The sequence below is a fragment of the Rhea americana genome, unplaced genomic scaffold (assembly GCF_003343005.1).
Source record: "Rhea americana isolate MKP2758 unplaced genomic scaffold, rheAme1 scaffold_28, whole genome shotgun sequence".
Classification (NCBI taxonomy): Eukaryota; Metazoa; Chordata; class Aves; order Rheiformes; family Rheidae; genus Rhea; species Rhea americana.
Genome location: NW_028186401.1, coordinates 4,844,736 through 4,868,175, shown reverse-complemented (window position 1 = coordinate 4,868,175; position 23,440 = coordinate 4,844,736). Strand labels below are relative to the sequence as shown.

The 23,440-nt window shown below is 42.7% G+C and overlaps 1 protein-coding gene across 1 annotated transcript in view; it reads right to left on the bottom strand.

Annotated features, from left to right (window-relative positions):
• Positions 1–22,378, bottom strand: part of AGBL1 (AGBL carboxypeptidase 1) — a 289,195-nt gene extending 266,817 nt beyond the window's left edge. The window contains exons 1-4 of the mRNA XM_085308741.1: positions 22,256–22,378; positions 2,395–2,458; positions 898–1,047; positions 198–329 (exon numbers count right to left, since the gene is read on the bottom strand). Of these exons, the coding sequence (XP_085164867.1) occupies positions 198–329; positions 898–1,047; positions 2,395–2,458; positions 22,256–22,306 (397 nt within the window). The 5' untranslated portion in view covers positions 22,307–22,378. The remainder of the gene's footprint in view (positions 1–197; positions 330–897; positions 1,048–2,394; positions 2,459–22,255) is intronic.
• Between the last annotated feature and the right edge of the window lie 1,062 nt (positions 22,379–23,440).

Below are 23,440 nucleotides of genomic sequence, written 5' to 3'. Positions count from 1 at the left end.
AGCTTTCCAATGAAATGTCCCTTCAGGAGCATCAGTATCTAGGGCCAGCCTAGGGCTTTTGTGCCCAACTCTGTACATTAATAGTGCATAAAGACACTAACCATTAAACGGGAATGATGTTTCCTTGCACTAAAATGACTACAAAAGAGCTCTGGTAGTTGCTACCTTGAGGARAGGAGGAAATTTTAGGCACTCACCACTGGAAGCACAAACCCGCAGCACCCAGAGGCAGTGAGTGAGGTTCAGGTGGTGGCCAAGGTTTTTTCTTGCCAAGCTCAGTATTACATCCGTTGCTTCCAATCTCTGTACTTTTAGCCCAAACTTCCTATCTGAAATAAATAAATAAATAAATAAATAAATATAAATAAAATAAAAGCAAACAGGTCTTTGCAGCAGAGCAGATAAACATATTCACACCAGCTCTTATACATATCAGGCTCTCATAACAAAAGCATTAAACATTCCAGTGAATTAGATCAATATTATTCTCAGGACACATTAAGGTGCCAAGAATATATGCCATTTACCTGGCACAAAAATCATACACAAAATCAGATTTTAAAGATTTAGCTTCGGTTAAGAATTAACGTTCCCATCTGAGGAGCGGGAAGGCTTCGAGCCACAAGGCCAAAGCAAGACGGGGAGCAGGTAGCACCCGGCCAAGCCGCGGCCCCGCGGCACGGCCAGACCGCGGCCCCGAAGCGCGGTGAGGGGGGCRGGCAGCCGCCGAAAGGGGCCGCGGGGCCTCGCGCCGCCTCACCACCCCGGGGCGCTGCCAGGGCGGCAGCGGCTGCTGCCCACCCGCCCACTGCACCACCCTCTCCCGAGCCCGTGATTTATTCCGGGCGCCGCCCGCTCCCGCAGCCCTGGCCCCGAGGCGGCGCCGCCGGGCGGTACCTCTGCGGCCCACCGTGGCCAGCAGGCGAAGCAGCGGGCGCAGCGTGGCATCGTCGGGCGGGTCRGCGCGGGCGGCGGCGGCGGCCAGGGCCTGCAGCAGGGCCTCGCTGCCCCCTTTGCTGATCAAGTAGTGGATCCTCCGGTCGGTGCCTGAGGAGAAACGACGGGGAGGGGGGGCGAGAGGAGAGGCACCGCTGAGCGCCGGGCTGCCGCGGGGCATCGCCGTCGCAAACCCGAGCGGCGCCCACCTGCGCGGCGGCCACCCCTCGCGGCTGCTCCGCCGCCTCGCCTCAAGCCTAAGGGAGCTCGCAGCGCTCACTGTGSCTCCCGGGCGTCCCCGCGTCGAGGACGCGGTCCAGGCTGGGCTACAAAACCACGCGCTCTGCTGCCTCTTTCCGCATGAGCCCACGTCCAGCTGGAGCTTTTCGTTGCGCCTTGAAGTGCGGCAGGGAAGAATAAGCAGAGGCGCCAACGGATTTCAAAGGAGACAAAAGCTCAGTGATCTTTTCTTAGTTATTKAACATTAAATAAGCAGAGGGATAAAGTTCCAACGGGCTTGTGCCGAATGAAGAGGAATCCTAGGGAAGCTTTGGAGGCAGCTTTCAAACAAATCTAGGTCTCCAAAGAAACCGCATGCTAATGCTGTGAGCCCTACTGTGTCAACAAGTAACGATCCACGGGCTGCTCGGGCCGGCTGCGAATTGCTCGGGTCTCCGTATGTCGTGGACGAGGTGCGTCGAGCCCCGGGAGTTCCCAGGGGGGACACAGTACCTTCTCTCATCCGTGYAGCGAATTCTTCCATCTAATTGCAGAACGATGCTGCACAACTTCAAAAGAGAGGCTCAGCTGGACAGAGGACATCTCTGGTGGGGCTCGGAGCAGTGGGGGATGCAGGAGGCTGCCAGCACTTGCAGATGCAGGCCCCTGCAGCCTAGCAACTTGGTCTGCTTGRAAATTGTTTAACAAATGACATTTTTGAGGTGGAGCAGGAGGGAAAAGAAACTTAATTCACTGTCTGTTCTTTTGCCAAATCATTTATTTTTTCACATGGCTCAGACATGTGCAGCAGCATGCCTTCCCTGTTACCATGAGGTGAAGATGCCTTCTGGGGAGATGTTGAAGTCTCTCTCTCCATCGGAGAGAGTCACCATGACTGAGGAAGTCAGGTTTCTGTCCCTGTCTCACAGCTCGCTCGCTCTCAGTGGCTTTTATGAATGTTTCCAGTGGTCCGCTGCCAGGAATTATGAAATACCTTCAAACTCGTGGGTACTTTTTATCAAAAAAATTGAGACATTTTGTCTTTTTTTTTTAACCAAATAAAATGCCCAGTCTTCCAAAACACAGCAGTACAGACTGGAGAGCTATAGCTACAATTCCTGTTTGTCCAGCTTGCAAATACTTGGCTGAGTGTATGCAGCTGTGATCACCCTGCCCTGCACTAGGATCCCCTGCCCGCAGTGGGCCAGCAGGCTTTGCTCCAGAGCCTGGCTTCCTTACCCAGAGAGAGCAGGTCAGTGAGAACACCGAGGATATTCAGGATGACGTCCTTGTCATGGGAGCTCTGAAACGGAAACAGAATTGAAGGATAAACTCAGAACGATGAAGGATCTTTTCTGCAAGGGACTTCATGCTACACAGGGGCAGCAGTGAGATACAGATGCCTCAGTGGTCTAACAGCATTGAGATCCCTGTTTGGATACTGARTACTTTTTGTCCCATCTGGCCAGTRAATGTGTGGCATCATATTAATAAYGCATCTTAAAAGCCTCTGATGGACATACTGGTCATAGCACACTGTATTTAACACACAGTAGTATTCTGCAGTTCTCTGAAACAGAGAATAAATCTCTGTTTCAGCTAGCCTGACTCTGACATTACTCTGCATGTTTTCCTATTCTTTTGGTAGTATGTGTTCTACAGATTTAATTCCAATGTATTCCTTTCTTCTGAATTATTTCGGCTTCCTTCCAAGCATTCAGCACATTTCAGCTCACTGGGATCTGGAGGCAAATCAGTAAAAGCTTGAAGAGATGAGACAATGGGAGTTTTGGGATTATTTCACCATGGCCCGGAGCACACTTCTCCCCTTGCAGGACTTYATCTGGCGGCACTCAAGACCCACGCTATGATAAAAGCTGTTGGTATAATAGCTCCTGTTCTTGGAGCTGTCTCTAAGCTGAGGCTCTCATGCTCAGTTCCTGCCATGTACCCTGTTGAACTGTATACCGTAGCCTACTACCTTGACTTCCCAGCTTGACCCCAGACCTGCMTCATTGCTATGGACTTGTCTGCTGATCTGGGCTTTTGTCTGAACCTGGTACAATCACTGGAACTGCTCTGTTCGCCTTGCTCAGGTACTGYGAAACTCTGCCTTTGCTGGGGGGCCCCTGCCACTGCCTGCCCTGCTGCCACCCTCTGCTCCCGCTGCCCTTCTCCTGCAGAGCACCCTGCCCTCTCTGCTCCGTGGCATCCCTGGCTCCCCGTTCTATTTTATGACAAAAACAGACCAGAGTTTATATATCTGTTTTATTCTAAATTGTATCTCTCTTTCTTGGTTTATTCTGGCTAGCCAAARTTGAGAAAATTCTGTATCACACCAAAATGTTAAATACAAAATAKTCTTCATTGAGAACATCCCTTATTACAGGCAGTTGAAGAGGAATAAGTGTTGTTGATCTAATTTATAATAAAATTTCCTTGTCTTTTCAGCCTCACCACAAGGAAGCTCAGAATTTCATGAACAGAAAGATGTCCTAAATTTACTTGAATCAAGACTGAGTAAGTACCACACCCTGAAAACACACATTCTACTTTAAACAAAATAAATTTTAAATTTTGCACTAGAGGAAATGAGATAAAAATTGTACTTGAGGAGAAGAAAACACATAATGTATAMGGTCTATTTGTGGTACGGTAGGCCTCTGCTTGAATCCTCCTCCAACTGAGCAGATTTCACTGCTGAGGCTGAAGAATTAATCTGTGATCTGTATTGCTGTATGAGAGATTTGGATTCAGTTCTGGATCTCTTAATTTCCATACAAATACAATACAACACAATATGAATTTCCTTTATAATAAAAGTCTTCCATTTKTGTGGCCTTGATCTTGAAGAACCTCAGCTGTTTCCCATAAACTATAAAGGAATCACTTTATCTCCCATTAAATTATTATAATGGGATAATATCTTACAAATATGACCCCTATATTCCTGAATATTGAAATGCTTCAGAARCTTAACCTACTAGTACATATTCCAGAGATATGGGATGATTTCACCAGCCAGAAAAACTAAGCCATTCTCTCACATTTTTAACATTTTACAACTGAGTATTAAAGATAAGAATCTGAGAGGTACAATCTAGCAAGAAGAAACCACAGAAAGAATATTAGGAAAATATTAGGAATGCAAATAGTCAATTTGCTTCCAGTGGATCCCTGCTAAAGTCATTGCACAGGCTGAAATGTTTTTGAGGGTTGTGTAGCTAATCACGCTGTTGCATATCATACCCTTCTTTGTTGTAGTGGAGGAAGGTGTGTGTTGAGTGAGACATGGGAATGCAGCAGGAGAAAGGACAGTCTTCATGGTTAGAGCAAGCAATCATCAACCAGGAAAATCTGGTTTCTACCTCTGTAACAGAATTGCTRTAGAATGGTTGGAAGCTCCCTTCAGCCAAATTTTGTTCTGTGTTGGATAATTGTATGTGCCTCCTTATGTGTGCAATGTCTGTATTAGCGCTGATGTTTCCTAACTTCTGTATCCTTAACTTTACATATTGTTAGATTTTTTTTACCATAATTATTAACAAACAGAAACCTAAATTACTCAAAACTACAATTCCCATCRTACTGTTTTTGCTTGCTTATCAGTGCTACTAAATATTAACTGCTTASTGCATGTTTCATGCTAGCTTAAGAGGAATGAGACTATCATCACGGGAATGAGACRAAAGAAGTGGTCAGCATAAGGAATGGGGAGAGAGGAGTTAGGCTAGCGTGAGAAATTAAGGCAAACAGAAAGAGGATTGATTCTGAAACAGAGGACTCAGGGAGGAGGGTCTGTGAGCCTCCTCACAATAAATAAAAAAATGAATAAAATTTATTAAGATTTACYCTTCTTTCTGAAGAGTAAATCTTAATAAAAATTCAGCCTTTTCATGAACTTTGAAATTGAAAAGCTCAATATGATGGGATTTCTGATTCCTTTAAACAAAGACAAACAGAGTATGTGGCTTTAATGAAATCCAGTAACCCCAGATCCACCAAGTATCTCATCTTAAAGGAAGGGGACACACAGGACCAAACAAATGAAAGTCTGTAGAAATGTCAAAGCAGTGCTGAAGACCATTCCTTTTAGGTGGCATATCTAGTTTCARTCATACATTCATCTTGCTAATGCCTTTTTTCATTCATCAGTCTGCAGTCCTGAGCTGTTCTCTCAACTATCCCACTAACTTCAGAGGAAATGAAGAGCAAACAGAGCCCTCTTACCAGAAGTTCTTTGGCATGTTTTAGCATAGGGACATAATAGTCAAGGAGGCTGTCAGGGGTGATGAGCATTCACCAATTTACTGGCTCCAGGAAGAGTTACTGTTCTCAGCACTTTTTTAAATATCAGGCTTGACTAAATCAGACTGTCCTCTGGTTTTGTCTTGCTGCCTCTCAGTATCCCTTTCCTCCGTAGGTGGATGGATTACACATTAAGGTTGCAGTAATGAAGTCTTCATTGATTTATGCTCCTATTACACTAGGTTGTTTATTTTAACTAATTGGATTGTGGGTTTCCTAAGCCGTTAACACAAATAGTGATGACATAAGATATCCTCTGAGTTTCCAWGCACTTTATTCAGGGACTCAAATGAACAAAGAACTTGAGGGGACACGAAAGATTAAGCTTTAAAATGTGCAAATTAGARCTGGGTGATATTACCAAATATTTTATCTGAATATTTATTCTCATTGTCTTAACGCTAGAACTCTGAGCACGTTGGTGCTCYTTAGACTCCCCTTCCTTCAGTGCACTGGTGAGGGAATTGGGACTTCTGTGTTTGCTGAAGCAGTGGATAAAACCCTAGTCCTATTACAAATGATAACAAATTTCCCACTAACTTCAATGGCACAGGATTTCAATCAAAGAATAGTGCAGAAAATCGCAGAGGAGCACAGCTCCGATTTATAATAGCAGGACAATGCAGAAAAAGCATCCTTAAAGCTGCAGTTGTGTGATGAGAAAGCAATGCAGAAAAAGCATCCTTAAAGCTGCAGTTGTGTGATGAGAAAGCAACTTGCCTTTTCGGTAGACAGCTCGAGTTTTTACTTAATTGGCTGAAAAATCATCAAAGGAATCTGGACATTGAATTTGTATTAGAATTAATTATTTAATTAATACTCATACCAAACTGTTTGTGGTTGAATTACCAAYAAAGAATTCATTCACAAAAAATGTTCAGTAAATCTTTTTGAACAACAAGTACAAATGAAGGAAATCACAACTTGTGCTGGATCTAAAAAAGATGAATAGAGTGATTTCTTTAATGCAAATTACCTACCTAGCACTGGTTAAAATAAACATATTATATTTTTATTGAAAGATATGTTTGAATGTTCAAGAACAAATCATAAGTAAAGAAAGAAGTAAAATTCTTCTTGCTAAATGTTTGCCATTCCTCCCAGCACTTAGGAAAGTTAGATGTAACAGCTATATGCACACAGACTAGTGAAGATGCATTCATGGTATGAGAATGGAATAATAGCTGAGAAAAGTTCCCAGAGGCTSAGGTTAGATTGCAAAATCACCAACCTTCTGCAGGATTTCACTRAAAGGATTTAGAGTTGGAGCCAAACTGTCACCTATTAACAGCAGTCTGTTGTTGCCTTTCACAGCTTGCAGCAGGACAAGGTCTAAACTAACAGAAAACATCATTTAAATTATCAAGCAGGGCTGTAAATTTTGGCTGGAACCCCTCCTCTTAGCTTTACTTCAGCAAAGCCTGATGTCATTCTCATCCAACCTGGAGTATTACAGACCTGAGTACAGATGCATTTAACCAGTTCCCAACTGATAGTTCTTCTCTGAGTTCTTTCTGGSAATTAATTCCTGAAACACCAGGGCTTTGGTTAGCTTAGATGAAACTCCTCATAGATAAATCACAGGAAGATGGAGAAAGCCAGGAATAAAAAATAGCTCAGTATGTAAGTCATTGATATATTAAAAGCATCAAGAGATTAGTTAGTGACATTGGGTTTGGAGGACCCAATTTTGGGTCCCAAAATTGTTATGACTGATATAGCTCAGATTAGTTTCCTGACCTACTATTAAGAAGAGAAAGAGCTCCTATGACATATCCTATTTCTTTTGCTCCTGAGAAAATGCCAAGGCAAACTGTTATTTACYTAAGACGAGATTATAAAATCTCCCATTTTGTCCGGGAAGTCTCCTGGGATAGATACTGTAAACTTTGAAGAGCCACTAGAGATGAGGATTTTCCTGTCCCTCCTGAAGTGCAGCAGCTATCAGTCAGTTTCCCTTTTAGAACTGGCTTAAAATGAAGACTTCCCTTAAACTATGTCCTTTGTGTAGCCCTGGGACCTTCATGTCTTTTACCCAATGGCAAGTATTTCTCCAAATGAGACATGTAAACTACTGAGAGTGTTTACTGAGAGTCTAAGCATTATTGCTGAGAGAAAGGAGACTAGCTAGAAACAAATTGAACAGCATTGATTTATGCAGCATGATATTTATCAATAAATATTTTATTGGGGGAAAGAAATACAAAGTTGTTATTCCTCTCATAGAGGTAGTAAATGCAAAATTAAAGAAGTCATTCCYGCAAGACAGTGGATAACTTGTTTTCTATCAAAACTACTACTAAATTAATTGTTAGGTATAATCTCACAAAGCTGCATGACTTCTTAGAAATGAAAACAGAAGTGGTCTGTTTTTAAAGAAAAGCTATTGCTGCCCTGTACTAGCAAACTTCCAGACTTCCAGACTTTTTTTTTTTTTTTTTTTTTTTTTTTTGAGAGAGAGAGAGAGAGAGAGAGGCTGAGGAATAGGTTGCCCATTTCCAGGGATTTTTGTTTATTTGTTTGTTTTTAAAAAGTCAGTTTTTAAATAGAAAAGCAGGATTTCGCATCTACAAAATACATCCTTCTTTCTTTCCTTACCCCCTGAAAAATTTTGCTGACACAAAAGCAGCAGTCAGAAACCTACCTGCCTGTGAAATAAGACTTGTATCTGCAAGTAAGATGTCCCACTATCTGCACTCAAAGTCTATTGAAGAGAAAATCTCAYGCAAAATTATACCTGCAAAAATTAAGATCAGGTTAAAGGCATAGCAGAATTAGTCYTCACTCTTTTCTGAGACCTCGTGGGTTCTAAATAACTGTACTAGTATTGACTCTTAAATCAGAGACACCCCTCCTCACGTACTGCCACCAGTGAGGCACAGGTGCATGCCAGACACTACTGCCATGTACAGCCACCCACCACTGGCATTATGGATTTGRCAGCTGGATATCTTCTTCCCACAGCAGACTATCCAGTCTTAAAATAACTGTGAAACCAAGTTCTGTGGCTTATATTGTGTGCCTTGACAGAGTGAATTGCTTTTTCTAATTTAAGTGAAGCTAAAACTTCACACTTAAATAATAGAGCAAAATACCCTGGAGAGTTTCTTGTTTGTGTGCTCCCATCCTCAGTTTCAATATCCACTCAGCTAACTGTAATTTCCTCTTGTGGGGAGGTTATCATCAACAGTATTGGATGCATGGAGGTTTAGAAAAAAATCGTTATTCCTGGGGGGAAGAAAGAAGGTTCAAGGATCTCTGAAATTTCACTAGGCATCATCAGAATAACGGAGTGTTCCAATTCGAGTGATTACAGCCTGCATTTTGTTATTACTGCAGCACTTTATTATAATACAGCCATCATCTAGTTTTAAAAGAATGCAGAGAAGTTACAGTCCCGGTCCCCCTACTCCTAAAAAACCCATCCAAATGTCTTATACGTTGTCACAAACTTCACTACCCTCTGTTGTAAATAGTAAGTACATTTCTTTGGTTCCATCTGGAGTTCCTCTGCTCAAGAGTCAGATAGGCCTGAGTAAGCCAGGAAAAGCAAAGGAGGCATGGAAATGAAAGGGTCTATTTAAAGACTCAGAGAAGAGGACCTTGCTGCTTGAGTAGTGTCCTGAGCAAGCTATTTAATCCTTCAGGAAAGGCATTCACAGCTGTGTGGGATCACRTAGCCCTTAAACTGTACACAGGGCAGCCAAGAGGCCTCCCAGAACAAGACACATGTCCAGCAAGTTCTTTTTCCTGACCTCAATCCTAAGAGGCAAGTCCTCTCACTTGCTTCTGCAGGCCCCTGGTAGGCAAGGTTAACATCCTGTTTAGCTATGCAACAGGTACTTACATTCCCACTGAAGCTCAGTATCAAGCCAGGTTTTGTGCATCAGCCCAAAGCAACAACTGTGGATTTTTTACTGAGGAATGTAGCAAATAGTGATAAAAACCCTTCCCTCTCTCTGGCCTGCTGCAAAGTGGTGTGTGACTTTTTTCATGGCTTCTAGGAACCTGAAACTATGATTTTTCACRTCCATTGCACTTGTGTGTGATAACCTGCAACTTTTTTCAGTAATACACCAGAACACTGCTAGGTATGGTGACTGCATACAGTTCACGAGGGATGGTAGCTTGTCCAGGTGACTGGGCAGTAGTAGTGCCTCAAAGCAGAATTCTTCATGTTATATCATGAGGATTTGCTTCTATTCATTGAGCTTTAGGGCTTGTTCTGGAGGGATGRTGTGCTAGACTCAATGGGACTGAACTGCTCCAAGGTAAAGCTGGACAAAGTTCAAAATTAGATTTGAATGTCTTCAAAACTGAGAGTGTTAAGATGCAACAGTTTGGCCTGAGCTGATCTCTAGCCAGAATAACTTGATGAATAACATGGTRGAAATCATCTGTGCCAAGGAATCTTACTATATTTAATGCAATAAATTGCACTAATATGGCACCTTTCATCACAGGATCAGAGATTTCTTAACAAATTAATTAAGACCTGCCCCACCGCATCCTTCATCAAGGAGATTCATTGTCCTTTATTTTCCTGGTGGGAAGTGAAAGCGAGACTGAAGTGAATCAATGTCAAAGCCAGGGATGGAGCCCAGATATCTATTCCAATAAAATGAAGTAGAAAGACTTTCTGTACAAAGGTGTTGCAGTTCTCGGTCATGTACCTACTTCTGTTTCATTTACGGGGGTTTTAAAGATTTTCTCCCCTGAGAGCAATCTTCTTTTCCCATCTTTCCAGAAATACATGCAGCAGAAAAGGACCATCCCCTGGAAAAAGTCCTAATGGCACACTTGGGAGAAAAAAGCTACTCAGAGTCAGGGGGTTCCAGCCCTGTTTATGAAGAGTGATATTCACTTGTGCCCAAGGCCTTGACAAGAGAGATGCAACACATAATTCAGGAATAATAATAATAATACAGAAATTAAGAGATGCATAGACTATGACCTGACCTGTCTCCAAGGAGTGAGTTTTAGCCACTGTATCACACAGACTGCAAGGCATTTCACCTAATTTGAGCAACAAGGTTGTTCATCATGTCTGTGCCACAGGCTGTCACACAAGTAAAATGTGCTCAGATCAAGCTATCTGCAGCAATTATGCCCTGATAGACTGCAATTTCTTGGATCCTTTCRGTAAAGTAAATTGCTTTTTTTTTTCTTTCTTTCTTTCTTTCTTCATGCCGGAGTTCTCTTTATCTTCTCAAAAAAAGAATCGCTCTTGTGCAAAAGTTCCTCCTGATACAAAGTTCCTTTGTGTCATTTCCTTCTCTCACTAATGCATCTCTAATAGAGCAATTACTTTATTATGTAGAATAAGCAGTAAAACACACTATTATATAACCTTGAAATGCATCTGTCAAATTGGAAGTGTTAAAAGAATCAAGAAACTTTCAGATAAATCAAAACACCTGATATTCTGCAAAGAGTTTTAGACTTTCCTTTGAATATTTCTAGTGTTCTTTCTGTAATTAGTACTGCAGATAAATTCTTTTAAGTTTCACCTCTTATTTCACAATGAGTTGCCTGTGACACCTAAAGATTTTGACTGATTTAATGTTATATCATTCACTTTTTTCCTTTTTTTCAATCTATTTTTATTTTAATGCCAAAATTATCCTAACATATGCCTTTCACACTCTCGTAATAATTTTTTGTATAGCATTAACTCTTCTTGCGCAAAGATATCTATATGCATGTTAGCACCTACTTATTGGTGTTTCTTGGATTTATTCCTATGCTTTTTATTCCTTTAGCTATTAGTGAAATATTTTAAAATATTATGTTTCATTCAAATGCTGCTCTTTTAAAGCTACTTAGCATACCTGCGACCCAAACTTAATAGGGAGAGATGTAGTTTTTCCATTCAGCTGTTGTTCTCTTTTCTCCGCTAGTGCTAAAAGAGCAACATGAAACATGCTACAATCTTTGTTCACAAGACTTTATGGAGGTAACTCCAGAGAACACCGTGCCTTTCAAAGAAGAAGCAGATTTGTGAATTTAGAAAGTTTTTTCAAACAATGGCATTTGTCTAAGTCCAACTGAGTCCTGAAGATCCTTGGAAATTTTCCGATATACTTACTCATTAATAAAACCATAGATTTTGAGCTGAGAGCAAGCTTCTTTAATCCCTGGTCGTGTCATACCACAGGAAACGTGAGCATGTGCAGGTGGAAAAAAATATCTATAATGAAGATGCTGCCAGTCTAGCCTTCTCTGTGATATTCCTGCTCAGACTAAGCAGGATAAAGCCGCAGGAGTCCCCACATGACTCTCACTCTACCCTGGCTCTTACCTAGGATAGTGCTGCGTTCAATTTGGGCTTTTCTCTGTATTCCAGTGCTAAAACTCCCATTTGTTACACATTAGTCTGACATGAGCTGGTACAGGCTGAAGGAAAGAAACACTATAAGGTACATTCTGGTTTAGGCTGACACTAGTCCTTTCTCTTGCTGAGATAAGTGTCCTTATGTGTCAATCTACCCCACTTTCAGAGGTGCTTTCTGGAACAGCAATGAAAATGCTTTTAATCAATCAACACTTAAGAATGATGATTGAGGTATGGGTACTGGAGACAAATAGCTAATAACTATTGTTAGCCATGGGTTATTTTCTTAGGAGAGAGAACCTGAAAGGGAAAATAATGAACCTATTTTTCCTATCCAGCCTAAGTGAAAAATCAAACAGCAAACGAAACATGGCATCTATAATGAATAGCAAACTCTGTTTTGAAATTCTTAATGATTCAAAGTATCATTACTAGTAATGTAAAGCAGAACAGCTGTCTAACTGCATTGATGAGACCTATCTGTCTAGATTTTAACAGCAATCTTTTAAAAGTAAAGCCTCAGTTCTCTGAAGAGGCTGCCAAGTTTTTAAACAATATGACTGGGCTATGTCACTTTTCATCCAGAAGATAGCACAGCTTTTTATTATCTTTAGTCTAAAACCCGCACAAGCAACAAGCAACCAGCAACAATAAGGCAGTGTTATCATGTTAAAGGAAGGCATGTTTGGGCCTTTATTTGGCCCCGTTATATCAGTTTAATAGTTCAAAAGCATTTGGAAACTACGTACTGGTCAGTCAAGGTAAACGGCATTTTACTAGCTCTGTCAAAGAGTTCACTGCTGCATTTGTGCTCTAGGAAAATGTGACAGGAGTTAAATTTAAAAATACAAGTTCACTGTCCTTTCTGATGCTCTTGAGCTGTGATCTAGGCTGACGTGGATCAGGGATGTTGCAAATGGGGAGATGAAGGAGAGCTCTTACTCTTAGTGGCCCTTCTCTGTGTAGCAAGATGGTGATGCTTCTGTAGCTGAGCAAAGTTTGGCACTTACTTTGCCCACTGGAGTTTGAGGGACAGGGCACTTGCTTTGCCCACTGGAGTCTGAGGGACAGCATTGGCTCAGTACATCCTGATCCAAAAGGCAAAGAGCACGGTGTTCACCGATGTGCCATCTTCCACATTTAGCTTCTCTCTTCTGAGACCCCAGATGGATTTCACTGAACTGAATGCTCTGAGGGCTGGCACATGCTCATACAGCATGAGCGTGTCTGAGATTGAGGCAGACGGTCAGCTGGGGGCACAGCCGTTTGTGAGAAATCCTGACCAAAGAAGAGGCTGCAGAAACAGCCTCATTCAGAGTCTCTCCTGAGACACTCTCACATGGGAGCAGACTGAATATGTGATGGCATATGACTTGTGAAACAAGGGGACATTTGGTAGGAACCACTTACTCCTTTGCTACTGGTACACCAATGGGGAAGGAGACCTCTGAGCTCTTCACAGTCCCACTCATGTCTCCCTGAGGACTCAAAAATGCAGTCTTGATTGGACAGTGGGCTGATCTCTGTGAGAAAGGCGAATTCTTCATAGAATACCCTGAGCATGTTGTCAAGGAGACCTGTTAGTGTAACAGTACTCCACCGGTTTTTCTGGGACATAAAGAGGATAACTCAGTTAGGAACATTTCYATCTTTTTGATCAGCCAACCTCTTCAACAGCTACTTTTTCGATAAAACCCTCCAGAGTTTGCAGTCACTGAGATAGAGCCGCTGCTGTGGGAGCTTTTGGAACAAACCACTAATAAGCATGGTTTTCTTCTCAGAGGGCAAGTCATTTTAATGCATCTCTGCTTCCAGCTGTCCCCTTGAAATCCRTTTGCATTATGGAGAGATCAAATGACCTAAGCCCTATTGGAAGGGAGATCGTCAAAGACATACAGAGCCAGCCGTGTATTCTCGTTCTTGTCTGGCATCTCAATCTCTCCCGTTTTGAGAATTTTAGCATGGGGCAAAGGACCACTCAAGTGTGGGGGTTTTCCCAAAGAGAAGGTCAGATAAATCAGGGACAATAATGCTTCTTTCCCTGAACCCTTCAGAAGCTGTCTCCATGTGGATGGTGYTGATTTATTCCTGGAAAAATGGAGGGTTGAAAGAGACAGCTCAATTTGTTCCTCTGACTTCATCAGATCAACATTTTAATCGTAGGGAAAGGTCAGGTGGACCATTCTCCCTCCTCCCCTCCTTTGCAGTGCAGACAGGTGGACATTCAATATGCCAAGCAAACTGCTTATGGAAGGATCTATCTCTCTCTCTCTTCCTGCCACARGCCTATTTGCCAGGTAAATCCTGAACAAAATAGAAGGGCAACTTTATCTTCACTATAAATCTATCGCTTTGGCATTCCAGAATGAATTCTGTTAAAAAAATGGAGTTTTACATTTAAAGTTTAAACTGAGAAAAGAAAACAATCTAAAGAAGAATGACAGAATTGCACTYATTCACCTAGGTTTCATGAGCATGGTATGCTCATGGAGAAAGTTGCTCCACCCTGTGATTAGGGAAATAGTTTTAACTAAGGCTCCCTACGCCCAAACTTGCCGCTGAGTTTTGTCTCCATTTACAGTCCAAATGGGGAAATCTGGAGGCACAGACATTAGATGAGTTTGATAAAAAGGGAATTTGTAACAGTCCTGTGAATAAAGCTGAGGACTCCTGCTTTAGACATCAGTGCAGCATCATTCTCTCTGTCAAAAGGAAAGAAATAGGTAACAGAACACTGTGATGGAGCAGATGGGTCCGGAGGAGAAGAATCTGTCTCCATTTACTGCAGGGACCAGATTGACATTAGACCCAGTGGGAAACCTCTGCCTCTAAATTGCACTGACAGTGTGCACGGAAGACTTCTCAGTAGCTGATTGCAGTGCAGCACAGTGCTGTGGTGCCTCCGTGGTTCTAGTCTATCAGAAAAATATACACTTTGCTTTCAAAGCATCCTTGTTGAAAGGGGAAAAAAAGCCAAGATTATTTTGGTAGAGTAGTTATTTCYCCCACAGGACTCTTCATTGTCAGCATTTCTCAGCTTTTTTAATAAGAATCATCATAAAAGTTTTTGCTATTTTCATTAAATCCACTTCAACCTATAGCACCTTTTGAAACACTAGACTGTGTTCTTTCTGGAGAAAAGACCATGGAAAAGAAAAAGAAAAAAAAGCCTTATTCTCTAAGCCCCTAAGGGATGTAGGCTTCGCTTTGCCCAGAGAATTTCTTGTCAAGCAAATGTTATTCTACCAATCAATAGCAGGTCTAACACACTCATTCCAGCCTTGGACTTTCTTGGGTCTCCATGGAGAAGGTTGTAGATTCCTCCTAAGGTGTACGACCCATCACTTTCCTGGCTTAGCCTGCCTCCACAGTCTCTGGGGACAGAAATCAGCCTGCTCTGCCGGAGAATTACATCCCCTCATCCTTTCCTGCAGAGATGAGCACGGARTCTCGCATGCAGGACAGCTTCAGGCCATGGATTGACACTTTTATTCTATAGCCCATCAGGCCCTGTAGACAAACAGGTGCAAATAGACTATCTGTGAGACAAGTGCTTATAAAAAGAACAGGGAAAGGCAATATGGAATTATTTTATATCCTGGTCTGGTGAGAAGAATGTAGTCATGAGGCTAGAGTTTGGCAGAGTGCAATGACCTGTGTAGGCACATAATACATCTGCTGATTTAGGACTTTCAAAGGAGCATGGAAGTCTGAGGTTTTCAGACCTCAGTACATCAACTCTTAGGCACACAGAAAAGGACCACATCTCCTCAAGAGCCTGGCTTATTCCACCAGGTGTTTCTGTTAAACACCACCTCAGTTCTGTGCTTCCCTTTGACTTTGYGCACTCCTCCTGGAGACCTATAGAAAGATGGGCTTTTACCAGCACATCTCTCAGAGGCATAAATGTATGTCATCACAAGTACAATGATGACAAATGCTGCGTTACCTCTCACAGTGCAAGCAGTAATACTCACACCCTGGCAATGTCCCTGTGATAGCAACAACTCCAGRGGCAATTTTCAACCTTGCTGTTCCGGATTAGTGACATGAAATCTCTAGCCGTCTTTTAAATTCCCAATATAATTTYGAAATGTTTTTCCCCCTATTAACAAACATCAGGGAATCTTTCTGCTGGCTTTAGAAAAGTCTCCTAAAGTTAAGTATTATCAGCTCACACATTTTTAAATACAGTCAACTTCCTTGCACTCTCTGTGAAATGCCATGTAGTGAGCTTTAAGTCAACAGTGTCCAAAAACATATTTACTACCACAGACATTTTTCCCCATTATAGATAAAGCCAAAGGGACAGGACCAATACATTGAAAGGGTGTCTAAACCATTACAACAACATACAGCATAATATACTGCAAATAAGTATATGTTATATAAAGAAGCACAAGCACTATGAATCTATTCAAGCAAATGCCTCTTTGTGTGAAAACATCTCCTTTCAGATATYTCATAGAGTGAAACTATTGAAGCCCAAGGAAAGGAAAAGGCTGAGATTTTCCATTGACATAAAAATACTCTTGATATGTACATGAAGATTTCTTTAGATTAACAAAACACCTATGTAAGGTAAATAAATTCCAGCAATTGTTCCTCGCTTATGAACAGATAAGCAGATGCATTTTAATATATTTTTATACTATATGTGAAAAGTATTTCAACTCTATGCATACGCATTCTTACATRATGTAGTTTATGTGTGTGTGTGTGTTTGCTTGTGTCCATAGTCTTGCACAGTTGTCCACAAACTATACAATATAAAGCTGTTTGTCTAAYGTAACACTGTATTACATCTGAATTTTTTAAGTTAAACACTGGAAAGTCAGGCAGTCAACAGGTAGGACRCACCAGTTTTAAAGTGTTCATGTAGTTTCATTTGGTCCCCTGGAGTGGTTATATTTTTTTAATTACATGATAACTTGTTTTATTCCACAAAACCCCTGCTTTTTAATGAGTGGTGCCTGCCGCCTGGAAACTCACCTCCTATAGCTATTTTGTCTTCGTCATTTAGCATATGGCTCTGTGCATTATTTATTGTGCAGCATCCAAGTCCCGCACTGAAACAGAATTATTAATTCATTCCTGGATTTTTTTTTCTTTTGCAAACATTCATGGCCTCATCTTCTCAAACACTTTAGCAAGGCAAGGTGAGATTACTAGCTGCATTTTATACACGATTAACTCAGATGCAGACGATTATAATCTGTTTCGTTAGACATGCATTCAACTGATATAACTACAAGCCTATCCTGACTCTTATTCTTTCTTCTATCTCTTCTGCTGTACGCCTTCACATTTCTCCAGCAAGGGAGGTAGGCAGTCTCCAGCAAATGAGAAGCTTTCCAGGGCTATAATACAGCATACTCTTGCTCAGCCCATATATTGTTGCTGCTGCTCTGATCCTTCTCTGCTCGATTTTTGYACTCCAAGGCCCTGCATCCCCACTGATGTCGCCACAGGAAACTCTGGATAGCCGAAGTGGAGGCATTTTCAGGGACTCTGGTAGCACACTCAGAGAACAGCTGCAGCCAGCCTGAGGACAGAGTGAAATGCTTGTCCCAGTTCAGCTGGTGGACAGGTTTCAACAGATTCCAGAACGTGCCTCCAATTTCTCCTAGGGACTTTAGTGTTCTACACTGATCTGCAAGAGTGCCAAATCTCAGTATTTCTTCCACAGCCTGACAGGAATTTGGGGCTGATATGCAGATGCTTGCTATCTTTCCTCAAAGTAGATGCAAGGTCTCCTGTTGTTTGGTCATGCCCTCTGGCAGTGAACCAGGAATTGTAGAAATGAGCTCTGGATTATCTTTAAATTCTCTTTGGACACGGACAAGATGGCAGTTGAGGTGGGAAGAACAAGTGGTGATCCTGAAAGGCGGGGATGAGGGGGTTTGGACTATCTCCATAGGATTGTCTGCAAAGAACTGTTTCTTTTCTTCCACAGTTAAACCAGAAAATAGATATGAGCAGCCTAAGAAGCACAGGCAAAAGAGACAAGAAAGTGTTGCTGGAGCATCCARCATTTCCCACTGATGGGTTGTCCCCCGAAACCCAAGTATCTCATTGAGCTAACTGTACCTATTTTAGGTGCTTCAAAGCTACAATATATTTTGTAAAAAATACAGAGAATACTAAGTGCAGTTTGCTGTTCAGTTTAGATATGACAATCTCAATAAAATTCAGTTAATGAATCGCATAAAAGTGGCCATTTGGTAGCAAGTTCTGATTTTTCTTACCTCTAAGTCTACTCCACTAAACCTTGCCTGCCAGGCTGCCTTCCAAAAGCAGAGTTCCAAACTCTGAACTCCTTCGCCTGCTATCCAAACCAGTGGGCATTCTGCGTTCTCAGCATTTCTCAGGATTCTGCAGCTACTTTGCCCAAATCCAGGAATCCCATAAGCTCTGCCGACAGGATAAGTGCAAGGATTCAGAGCAGACAAAAGCATTTTCTAAAATGCTTTTATATTCATTGTCACTAGAGCAGCACGCATATCTTCCCACTTGACTTTAGGATAACAATAGAACCACCCTGTYGGAGAGCCAGCGAAACAACCATAGAGGCAGCGCAAGGGAGCAGAGAGATTCAGGTTAGCAAACAGGGGATCCTGTATCTGCTCTCTGCTGGCCCCATGGTCGTTCAGACAGGAACCCATTCACACAAATCACGTCCTCCATTGATACGTAAGATTTTCACCTCTTTACTTTTGAACCATAGCATTTGGGAACCTTCACAGTCCAACACAGTAGGACAAAGTTTGAGTCAAAGATCTGCCAACAGCCCCAAGGGTTGCCAGGTTAGCAGCATATGCACACAGGGGATGTGGATTTGAGAAGCATGTGAACACCATGCTGAGAGCCAGCAGGAAACGTGGACTCCTCAAACAACACAATGTATGCTGCCATGGAATAAGGAGACATTCAAGACATTCTCAGTGGTAGCCAAGCTAGAGCCTGGATCTAGCGAGCAAAGAAGTGAGGAGAAGTGGCAGAAGAACTGCTTCTTATTTAGCTAACCAATTAAAGGATAGAGTGAGATGAAGGCCAGCACAACCCCGAGCAGAAAACTAGGACYCTCTAAAATTTCAAGTGATTCAACAATCTGGGACATCTTATCGGCGAGAAAACRGGTTCGTTTTTCTATTATTCTGCTTAGCTACTAACAGCTTCTTTAACTAATGCCCAGAGAAGTCCTCCGGGCATTAAAATAAAGGAGGGATCRAATCCCAAATCTCTCTAGGATTTAGCATGAGAGAGGCTCCCTGTAAAATTAAATGTCAGATTTTTTTTCCCTCCAGTCACAAGCTGTAGGTGGGAAGGTTGCTCATTTTGCCACGCTGTGGCCAGAGAGTAGGGTGAAGAGGGCTAACCAACTCCTGGCTTGGAGTAAGTACTGYGCTGCCTGTATGTGAAGACAGAGTCCAGGTGGGAATGAGCTGAGGAGGTAGGATGTGATGTAGTAAGAGTCAGGAACAGAACTGAGTAACACCATCCAAGCAAGAGGAAAAGGAGATGATAATTGTAGGATGTAGCACTTTGGATGGAGAGAACAAGGAAGAAGACAGAGAGAACAAGGGAGAAGGTAACAGGGTTAAAAGCAAGATGAGAAACTAGAGTAAACTCAAAAGAGCTTGTCTGTGCAATGCTGATAAAAAACCTCTGAGTCAGGGAAAGGTTTTTCTTATATCTGAAATTCACATTTTAAAGCTGCACCTTGTAAGCAGAGAAGTACTTTTTACCTAGATCTGAAATGCCATGTCTTCCCTGCAGTGACATTTTGGTGACAAAATGCAGCTGCACTTTGAAGTTTTTGCTTTTCACCTTGTAACTTATTAGAACATCTGTAATATGTTGTGCTTTCACAAGCTTAAGCTGTCTTTGGAGTATCACGTTCCCTCATTGCACTGGGAGTGGTTTTGAAGAACGATGAAACAAAATATGTTTCTTCTCTTGACTGAAGTAGGAACTCTTGTTACAAAGTGCAAATTGTTCAGGTTTTTGTTCTAAGAGATACGATATTTACCAAAATGAAGTTGTAAGATTAGAAGTTAAAGGGTCTATGCAGGGAGAAAATGAGACAGAACATTTCCTTGGGCTGAAGGTGATAAAGTTTATCTCAGGTAGGGACATCCTTCAGGCTGAGAATAATAATCTGTGCCAGTGCTTGGAACCAAGAGGTTCTATTCTTCAGTGGGTGACCAAAGGAGAAAGGATGCTTTTACTCTGAGGTTTATAAAGGCTGGCTTGGTGGCTGAAGGTTCCCTTATTCCTTAGCTGAAAGTGTTCTGTGTACAAAGGAATCTTATGTGTTAAAGTAGATGGAAAATACACAACAGAATCCTGCAGTATAGTCTGATGTATGCAGCAGAGATGTTCTTCAAGCTCAGTAAAACAGCATGAAGCAGGAATAACAATTCAGCAGGACCCMAAAACAAAGCAACTGTGTTTAGGGCAACTATTGCAGAAAATAAAGTGTGGAGAGTTGTTATCAGCAGATTCAAACATCAACAAAAGTTACTGTTTCCCAGGCCAGTATTTTCCAACAATTACAAGTTGAAGTAAACATCTTTTTTATCACCAAATTTTTAGAGCAGAGTTAGGTGATGGCATTGCAGGGTCATGCAGGTAATGTTTTGGCTGGAGGTGGGGCAAGAGGGGAATCAGAACATGACAGGGTTGTAACTGTTATCAACAACTTATTCTGCTGTTCACTAGCACCCAAGACTCATGATCATGTTGAGGATGTAATAAGAAAGCCTGTTCTGCAAAGCAATACAGAATTTTTAGACATGAGACTTGTACCAAGGGACTTCTACCTGATCTTAAGCTACAGCTCCCAGTTTAATCCTGGGCCTTGTCCAGCTGTGTTCCCAGGTTACGCAGAGAGAGCAGCAGGACTGTTAATGTTTGAATGTACACTCAGCTCTCAATTAGCTAAAGTAATAGAGGTAACAAGTAACAGTAACTCAGAAATAGGAAAGACACAGTCTAGTACAAAATATGCATGATATAAGCTGCAAGAACATAGGGACGGACAACTTATACTGCCAAAAAAAAAAGGGACAGTAAAATAATTTCCCCCAATATGCCAATTTACTTGCAGAACTCACTGCTGCAGGGTGTCATGAAAGACAAACCAGAGTTTGAAAATGATATGAGAAATAAAAGTTGTTGACGGTTATATAAGCTTGGATAAAAATGTCAAAGCTGATCAGCCCACACAACTATACTTTAGAAGTCAATTATGTATCATAGGGTTTTATAGCCTTTTCTAAACACTTGTCACTGGTCACAGATGTCTTCAGAGACCCAGGGCTGGGAGATACAAATGCTTGAGCTGATCCAGGAGGTTAAGTCTGTTTTACACACCCTATCCCTAATATTCGCTCTCTGTGGCTTCTGGTAATGTGAGGTTCTGGCAGACACAAACAKTAGTTAGAGGATGCTCCTGCCTTGGATGTGAAACTCTCCATGCAGTACACACTGCCTGAAACTYGTGTCTCTGTTAGGCTCTGACTCACTTCAGTATAGCTGCATGTGCTGTGAGTTGGGGCACCCTGAAAAATAGGGATGAGGAGAATTTTGCTATATTTCTTTAAAAGCTGCTTTTGCGCAAGCAGCTGATCTCGGCAAAGCAATTCCCATTTACCCCTCATGACAAAACAACAGCTCATGAAAGCACAGGTTCCCCCCCCAAAACACACCCCCCATTTCACAGAGTAGCTCGTGCCTCAGCTTAGACATCTTATCCTGCGAGACCAGGAGGAATGCATCCATCCTGGTGGAAAACAGAGCCGAGGAGACAGCCTACAGACGTGAGAAGAGATACCTCTCCTTCATCTCATAGCAGAAGTGTAGTCCTGGACCAGGACATTTCTCTTTCCCTGCTCCTCAGGAGTATATACTGACAACGCACAACGCCAGCACCTCGCCGATCTCGCCCTCAGGAGCTTTTATCACTTCCCCCGAGTGCTTAGGGGTCACGATAAAGAGAATTTGACAGGGAGGAACTTGCTGCCTCCAGACACATTTGTTTATTCGTTCCCCACAGCCCTTGGTGTAATGCTGGGCGTTGCAGCATCTCGCCTAACTCGCAGCCTGGCAGCACTGTCAGCTCCCATTCATTGCAAAGCAGGCTATTGCTCGCACCTCCCTCACTCCCCTGCTGAACGCAGCGCGATCTCCGGAGCTGAGGCTCTGCCCTCAGACGGGCTCGGTGATTGATGCATAGCAGTAATTGCCAGCRTTCATCTCCAAATAGTGAAACTTCATTTCATAAAGGCTTTTTTAGGGTGGGAGGTGCAGGTCAGGACTMCTGCACTCTGATGCTTTTAGAGACAAGCCAGCAGGGAGCTCGTGCGAAAAACCTCAGCCCAACAAGTTGCTGCTGGTGAATTAAAGAGGAAAACAAGCCCAAGCGCCTCTCTCATTAGTTCAAGCTGTTCTTACCTGGAGGGTGGAGAGAAGGACTTGCAAGCCACTGGCTTCTTGTTCTGCCATGCTGCTCCCCACTCACACTCCCTTTCTAGCAGCAGACACAATGCAGCTAGAAAGCAAAGCTGCCAACTTGCCTTGCTGCTGCCCCTGTGCCGTTTAAGAAACGAAGAAGCTAAACAGAGATCCCCAGACACATGCACGCTGCTCCCACCAATAATCACAGCAATGCAACTCTAGACCTCAGCAGGAGAGATAAATGTACCCCCTCCCTCCGAGCTCTCCCACTGTGACGAGAAGATTAATTCCTATATAAAGAATCCTGGGGATTAAGTAAAGTGCTCGGGAAAGGTCTGGGTGCTTGGTGTGCGGCAGGGGGAGTATGGGGAGGGTGGCAATAGCAACAAGAAAGCAGAAGAGCTACAAACCTCAAAGAAAGCGAGGGAGAAGGGAGGGAGTGCGCTGGCTGCCTGACAGGCATTCCCAGCTGACCTGCTGATCCGTTCCAGACCAGACGTGGACTCGTCTCTGCTTGACTCCGTTCCAGTGAAATTGGAGACACGGCAAAGGGAGAGCGAGCGAGAGAGATGTCCTCGGTCTAAACGAGCGCTGACAACGAGCGGAAGATGCACACACTATGGGGGACAGGTGGAGCGGACTCGCCACGGCTCACCGGTGCTTTTCGGCTTGCTGCTTCTGCGGCATCTCAGCCACGAAGGCCTCAGGCAGCACCCCGCAATGTGAACCGGGGTGCTGAGCACACACCAAGGGGCATTTCTGTTGCTGCGCTGCAAAGGCCAGGGAGGAAAGCAAAGCACTGAAGACCTGCTTGCCTCACCATCTGCTTCGGCAAAGCAATCCGCCAGTGCTGTTTGCTCCAGGGACTATTGCAGTGATTCACATACCCATTTCTTTATGTGATTTTTGTAACCCAGAGCCTAACTTGCTCCCTGATACACCAGCTGAGGTACAATTCTGGTTGTAGATTAAATTCCTAGGAAAGCACAGTGTGTGCATGCAGCTGAATGATATCAAAGGGCTTAATAAACAAGAAGCAGCAGGTAGATGTTGAGCAGAGGGCTAAATGAGGATTTTCTAGTGAATTTTTCAATGTGAAAATGTCGATTAGTCCAACACAAACTTTTTTTTCAGGGATGTAACAAATTCAGTTCAGCTTTCTTGATGCCAGAATGGCACTTT